Source organism: Littorina saxatilis, linkage group LG5, assembly GCF_037325665.1.
Source record: "Littorina saxatilis isolate snail1 linkage group LG5, US_GU_Lsax_2.0, whole genome shotgun sequence".
NCBI lineage: Eukaryota > Metazoa > Mollusca > Gastropoda > Littorinimorpha > Littorinidae > Littorina > Littorina saxatilis.
In genome coordinates this window covers 6,289,523-6,296,593 of record NC_090249.1, presented here as the reverse complement: position 1 = coordinate 6,296,593, position 7,071 = coordinate 6,289,523, and the positions used below count along the sequence as shown (strand labels likewise).

Sequence of the window (7,071 nt, the reverse complement as noted above, 5' to 3'; positions counted from 1 at the left end):
TTACGCGACTTGTTTCAGTTCAGAAAGACAACCCAATTTTGGTGGACGCAGTCAGTGTAATAGTTTTATTCTTATCCCCATGTCTAGATTGCACTCTCAGCCCCGACATAGTCTCCGGACTGCAACAACAACACCAACCTCACCACCACCAACCTCACCACCACCAACAACAACAACAGCACCACCGACAACAATAACAACAACAGCACCACCGTCAACAATAACAATAGCACGATGGTGAGCGAAACGCTGCTGCACTCCAGCCCTTCCACCCCCAGTCGCTACATCGGCTCGCCCATAGCTAGGGGCAACACGCCAGCGCGCTGCGGACGAGTCGAGCAGGACCAGATCATTCTGGGCAACCTGGTGGGGACAGGGGGGTTCGGGTCGGTGTACGTGGCCAGTATCCGAGGCCGCACTGTGGCGGTCAAGATGTACCACAAGCACCTCGCCAACCCCAAGGCTCTGGTCCAGTCCTACAACTCCGAGCTTCTGGTGTACAGGTAAGATTTAAATGAGTACAGTGGAACCCACCCCCCCCCCCCCCACCCCCTTTTCAGACCTAAACAAATATGAGAAAATCGGGTTTCAAAAGAGGGCAGTCTTGTTTGTTTGTTTGTTTCGATCATGAGCTGAAACTCCCACGGCTTTTACGTGTATGACCGTTTTTATCCCGCCATTAAGGCAGCCATACGCCGCTTTCGGAGGAAGCATGCTGGGTATTTTCGTGTTTCTATAACCCACCGAACTCTGACATGGATTATAGGATCTTTTTCGTGCGCACTTGGTCTTGTGCTTGCGTGTACACACGCGGGGTGTTCGGACACCGAGGAGAGTCTGCACACAAAGTTGACTCTGAGAAATAAATCTCTCGCCGAACGTGGGGACGAACTCACGCTGACAGCGGCCAACTGGATACAAATCCAGCGCGCTACCGACTGAGCTACATCCCCGCCCTGCTCTACCGACTGAGCTACATCCCCGCCCTGCTCTACCGACTGAGCTACATCCCCGCCCAGCTCTACCGACTGAGCTACATCCCCGCCCTGCTCTACCGACTGAGCTACATCCCCGCCATGCTCTACCGACTGAGCTACATCCCCGCCCTGCTCTACCGACTGAGCTACATCCCCGCCCTGCTCTACCGACTGAGCTACATCCCCGCCGAAGGGAGTCTTTAAATGTGGAGTAATTTGATAGAGGTTATGAACAGAAAGTCTGAGAAAACAAGGTCTTAAAAGGAAGGGGTCTTAAAAGGGGGGTTCCACTGTAATTATTGCCTTCTTTAAGGCTGTAAACCGGCTCAACCCCCGTCTCGGTCTTCGAGTTTCGGCTAGCCACCAAGCCTTGCTAGTCTCGATGATGACGAAGTTGACTTTGCGAAGACTTCGTGAAGGTTTGTTTTCTTTACCAACGATTCAGTGCCAATTTGGGCTTCGTGCAGCAAACTCTGCGTGAAGTAGATTTTGCGAAGTTGACTTAGCCGAATTAATATCAGGCTCCAAGACCAGATGTCTTCTTCTCCAGTCTTTCGACTTAATGTCGTCTCTAGAGATAAATTTATTCTGCTTATTCTTATCCTTTTTACAGTGTTTAACATTTATTTTCGGGTCTAGCTGTTTTGGCCAGAAAAGGTCATAGGTCACCTGCAGACATCAAAAGTGTGTACTATTGAGCGCATAATAACCTATATAATATACGCAATTCAGACGACAGTAACCTACTGATTTACTGGTAACTGATGTGTCCACTTTTGTTTACATGTTTGACAGTGACCTAAGTATGCTTGCAAATGAGACCATCCCTGATTCTGGGAAACAAAGCTTTAACAACGGTATTAGTGAAATAAGAATGAAAAACCTCGAGTCCTCCAAATTTCTGATCTGATTTGTTCGAATACATCATCAACCCACAGTTTACTCGTTGTATACAGAGATGGGCACCTGTTGCATTTGTTGCATTTATTGCGACACTACAGCCGCAGTTCTGTCCGAACCTGTTTAAATGTATTTGAAAAAGACTCGTGATTCTTGCACAATGTGCTTGTGTTGTCCACGCAGACTTGTCCAGAAGCACCGCAATGTGGTGAGCGTGGAGGAGGTCTGTCGTCGGTCCTAAAGCTGTTTCGTTGGTGTCGTACTTCTTTAATGTAATTGGTACAGACTCGATTCTTGCACAATGTCATTGCATTGTCTACGCAGACTAGCCCTGAAGCACCGCAATGTGGTGAGCGTCTGTCGTCAGTCCTAGAGCTGTTTCGTTGGTGTCGTACTTCTTTAATGTAATTGATACAGACCCTTGATTCTTGCACAATTAATGAGCTTGTGTTGTCGATACAGGTTGGGCCTGAAGCACCGCAACATAGTGAGTGTGCTGGGCGCCACGTCGCTGCACGGCTTCGTGGAGGGCGCCTACATCATCATGGACTACGTGGGAATCCATAACCTACAGACCGTCATCAACGACCCGCTCCACGACCTCGACACCCCTACCACACTCAGGTGGGCGGTTCTTTCATTTTTCATTTTTCATGTCCATTAATGTATTATCCCAATGCTGGGAAGTTGGGGGCGCTTCTCCCAGTGCAAAACTGGCAGCAACCAAAGTCGCGCTCTCCAGGTGTGTGAGTGGTTCGGTGCAATCAGACACCTGTGTTTATGCCACATGTTTATGTTTATAAATTATGGCAGAATGGTCGATGTCTTTTACGTGCCACTGTGGTGACACACAGTTGGGCCATAGATACCGTCTCTGATTCTGCACATAAAGCTTCAGAAGTTAGTTGTAGCGTTATGCCCGCGGTGTTGTCAGGTTCTGTCAGTAGTTGTTGTTGTTGTTGTTGTTGTTGTTGTTGTTGTTGTTGTTGTTGTTGTTGTTGTTGTTGTTGACGAAAAATCAGATTTTCTATAATCCTGTGCTTGGTGGTATGCTTTGATGCAGGACAGAAAAGTGGACCAACACACCACTAGTGTGGTAGAACTCCTTAGCCCATACTGAGTTCTCTGTAACTTAAACTCCTCATCCCCTACATTCGTATTTAGTTTTTGTTTTGTTTGTTTGCTGTTGATATTCTAATGTTATCATTCAAGGGAAAAAAAAAGAACCTTCTTGTACAAACGGGTTTTTTTTGTATCAAGCTCATACGGGTAAAATGTGTTTTAAGAAAACAGCTTCACACACACAAAATTGAGGTTTCCGTGAGTATTGTTTCAGCCTGGCATTGCAGATGGCCCGCGGACTGCACTACCTCCACTCCCTCAACATCGTACACCTGGACCTCAAGCCAGCCAACTGCATCCTCACCAAAGACCTCACGCTACGCATCGCGGACTTTGGCTGCTGCCACCAGCTGGCCCCCGTGGGAGGGAGAGGGGAGGAGGAGCTCGGGGAGGGGCTGGGAGAGGGAGGAGCAGGGGGAGTGTGGAGGGGGAACGAAGTGGCGGGGACGCTGGCGTACAGAGCTCCGGAGCTGCTGAGGGGCCTCAGGCCGTGTCCCCGCTCTGACGTGTACTCCTTGGGGGTGACTCTGTGGCAGATGGTGAGTAGTGCAATTTTTGTTGCTGGGCCTCATCTAAAATGGTTGTGATACAATACAATACAATACAATACAATACAATACAATAACTTTATTAATCTCTAAAAGAGAAATTACATTGCTGAGCTGATGTCTGGAATTGCTGGCTTCACGTAAACGTTTGTTTGTTTGTTGATTTGTTGATTTGTTGTCTGCAAAACAATTAACATGGAAGGATCAGGCAGACAAGGACCTCTCACTTTTCCCAGTTGCTTACTGCTTTGGTACATATGTAGATAGTGAGATAGCCACGTGCGTTTGTGTTTGTGAACGTTAGCTGGATACTTGTTCTAGCCGCGATCAGTCAGTCAAAAGAAAAAAAAGGCTGAAACTTTCCGTACCCCCGGGGCTCCTCAGCACACCTAACTGGTCGTTTGTTTGTTTGTTTGTTCGTTCATGGGCTGAAACTCCCACGGCTTTTACGTGTATGACCGTTTTTACCCCGCCATTTAGGCAGCCATACGCCGCTTTTGGAGGAAGCATGCTGGGTCTTTTCGTGTTTCTATAACCCACCGAACTCTGACATGGATTACAGGATCTTTTTCGTGCGCACTGGACTTGGTTCTTGTGCTTGCGTGTACACACGGGGGTGTTCGGACACCGAGGATAGTCTGCACACAAAGTTGACTCTGAGAAATAAATCTCTCGCCGAACGTGACGTGGGGACGAACTCACGCTGACAGCGGCCAACTGGATACAAACTCCAGCGCGCTACCGACTGAGCTACATCCCCGCCCCTTATATGGTCGAGTAATCTGTTCGGCAATGCCAAACACGTAACTGTTCTCTTCGTGGTTTTTTTCCTCCATTTGTTGCAGCGCACCCGTCGAGGACCGTACGAGGGCTTACCGCCTCATGCAGTGGTCTACCAGGTAGTTTCCAACAACCTTCGCCCTCGTCGTCCTCCCATCAAAGACGTCGACGTCGATGACGACAAGGACGATGACAAGGACGACGACAATCCGTTTGAGGTCCTGTTCTGCGACCTGTACACGCAGTGCTGGGCAGGAGCCCGCGAGGACAGACCTACATCGCTGGATATCGTTCACGCCGTGGGTCTCTGGATGGAGCATGTGTGAATCATGTGACCTTCATTTGTTGTGACGTCATCACAATACAACCAACAAAACCAGCCGTTGCGGCTTCACTGCATGTGTGTACTTCGTATCCTGCTGCAACATTTTAAAACGAAAATGAGATGATCTAGGTTTGGTGTGATGATCTTACCACGAGTAAGCTCACGGTGCCAACCTAATGACATCACCTAGCTGATACGGCCTACAAGTTATATCAGCCTGGCTTCTTGAATAATGTCATATCATGTTCAGGTGACGTCACGAGTCATGGAACAAAGACATGACTACTTTCCATCACTCCATTTGTGACTGTCGGGTTCCTCCGGGCCATTTTCAAACACACACATTGAAGAAAATCGTTTGGTGTGGTGTTTCCGCTATTTCGATCCAGTACTGAGTTGTATCTATAGCTTACATGCTTGATTGTAAGATGCTGTCTGATGGTGTGTGTGTGTGTGTAAGTCATTACGGTCACAGCGACATTCAAGGAATCACAGGAGTTCATCAGAAATTGTGTTTACACACACTGTGCTACCATGTCAAGATGCTTTCACCGATCACAGCACTAAACGGCTACACGGATTGTGTGATAAACTGTCCTGAATGCCGTGGCCTGCAATGTTTGAAGTATTTTCCTTAAGGTGTGAGAGAAAAAAGCTCATTATAATCGTTCATATTTATTATTACTGTTGTTTTGGTTAATCAAATATTGGTCGAAAGATCAATATGAAACACCAAGTCTTTGTAACCTATTTTAACTTGAAAGAGATATATTTCCCTTCAAAGTGGCCCATCTCTGATTCATGTAAAACATGATCACAAAAATATGGCACAGTTGTAACAGCCTCAGAGATGATAAATGTGCACAAACACTATTGTGAAAAGGCTACGTTTACAGGAGAATGCATTCCGTACCATATTATCGTTGTGCCGCTCCACAATAGCCCAATATAATTGGTTTACGCTTTATGGCCTTTCCTGCTGCAACATTTCCAAGGTATCATCTACATGTCAAAGTCATCATGTTGAACCAGAACAGTGATTTGAGTCTGGTGAACACTGCAAGTGATAACCAGCCTCTTTATTCAAGACACCAACCTTCTTGGGGGGGCCCGGTAGCTCAGTTGGTAGAGCACTGGACTTGTGATCGAAAGGTCGCTGGTTCGAATCCGGGCCGGGACGGACACGGGTCAACTTAATGTGCAGACCCAGAGACGGAAGCCATGTCCCACCCCCGTGTCATCACAATGGCATGTAAAAGACCTTGGTCATTCTGCCATAAGTGCAGGTGGCTGAATACACCTAAACACGCAGACACCTGGGTAGCGCGACTCCGTTGCTGCTAGCTTTCCACTGGGAGGAAGCGACCCGAATTTCCCAGCGATGGGACAATAAAGTAATGAAAATGAAAAATTAAAAATGAATTACACGCTTCCAAAAGCACAAAATTGTGATTTTCATGATTTAATTGTTGTGTTCATTTCTGGAGTGTTCGCAAGGCCCAGGGTTTAATAATAATTTTTTAAATAAATTTGTATGATGCCAAAAATGTTTTCCCATGTTAAACAAGAACAGGTCTGACCGCAGCAATCAAGATCAGATCTACATGACTTATGACACAAAAGGAAGAAAAAACTGCTAAAAGCGGAGTGTGTCAACTCACTGCTTTTGGGTTTGGCAATGACTGTTTTGTTCTGGCATCCAAGTTTCCCTTGAGATGATGTTTATGTGTGTTTGAAAATACACACCTTTCATTTTCAAATGCAGAACAACTGCATGACATTGACTAGAGCATACAATCTTTCTCTATATTGAAAATGCTTCAACTTATTGTTATAAAAATTGTGTCATGCAAGTGATTTTATGTCAAAAGATATGTATTTACAATTGTTAAACCCAGCTTTAATTTGTTTGTTTGTTTGTTTGCTTAACGCCCAGCCGACCACGAAGGGCCACATCAGGGCGGTCCAGCTTTAATGCTTTAGTTTTGTGCTAATGGAAGTGTGTCTAGCAGAAACCAAACACCAAAAGTGTTTAGTGTACATGTACCTGTAGAAATACCGCCTGTATCTAATGAACAAATAAAAATTGGGCAGAAAATGAAATCTGTCCTCGTATGCATGATAATTAAACTGTGTGTTTCTGAGCTGTTTTGTATAATTTCTATAAATAAATGACCAAACAAGCAAGCAAACACACATAAACACGCACACACTTTATTTTATCAATTTTAATGTTGTACATGTACATGCCTTTTCGCCGAGACAAATAATTCTCTCATTTGATTTCTTTCTTTATTTGGTGTTTTACGTCGTTTTCAACCACGAAGGTTATATCGCGACGGGGGAAGGGGGAGATGGGATAGTCAATTGTTTCTTGTTCACAAAAGCACTAATCAAAAATTTGCTCCAGGGGCTTGCA

At 45.9% G+C, this 7,071-nt stretch overlaps 1 protein-coding gene across 1 annotated transcript; it reads left to right on the top strand.

The window, feature by feature from the left end:
• The first annotated feature begins 234 nt into the window (after positions 1-234).
• LOC138965986 (serine/threonine-protein kinase mos-like) lies at positions 235-5,881 on the top strand. Its single transcript, XM_070338071.1, has 4 exons — positions 235-503; positions 2,340-2,501; positions 3,214-3,538; positions 4,393-5,881. The coding sequence occupies exons 1-4, from the start codon at positions 235-237 to the stop codon at positions 4,651-4,653; spliced, it is 1,017 nt and encodes a 338-aa protein (XP_070194172.1). The 3' UTR covers positions 4,654-5,881.
• The last annotated feature ends 1,190 nt before the right edge of the window (positions 5,882-7,071 follow it).

Excerpts from the sequence above, each read along its gene's own strand:
- LOC138965986 (XM_070338071.1), top strand. The coding sequence starts at position 235 with ATGGTGAGCGAAACGCTGCTGCACTCCAGCCCTTCCACCCCCAGTCGC. Across the intron at positions 504-2,339 it reads TCCGAGCTTCTGGTGTACAG|GTTGGGCCTGAAGCACCGCA; the intron begins GTAAGATTTAAA and ends TTGTCGATACAG. Across the intron at positions 3,539-4,392 it reads GGGTGACTCTGTGGCAGATG|CGCACCCGTCGAGGACCGTA; the intron begins GTGAGTAGTGCA and ends CATTTGTTGCAG.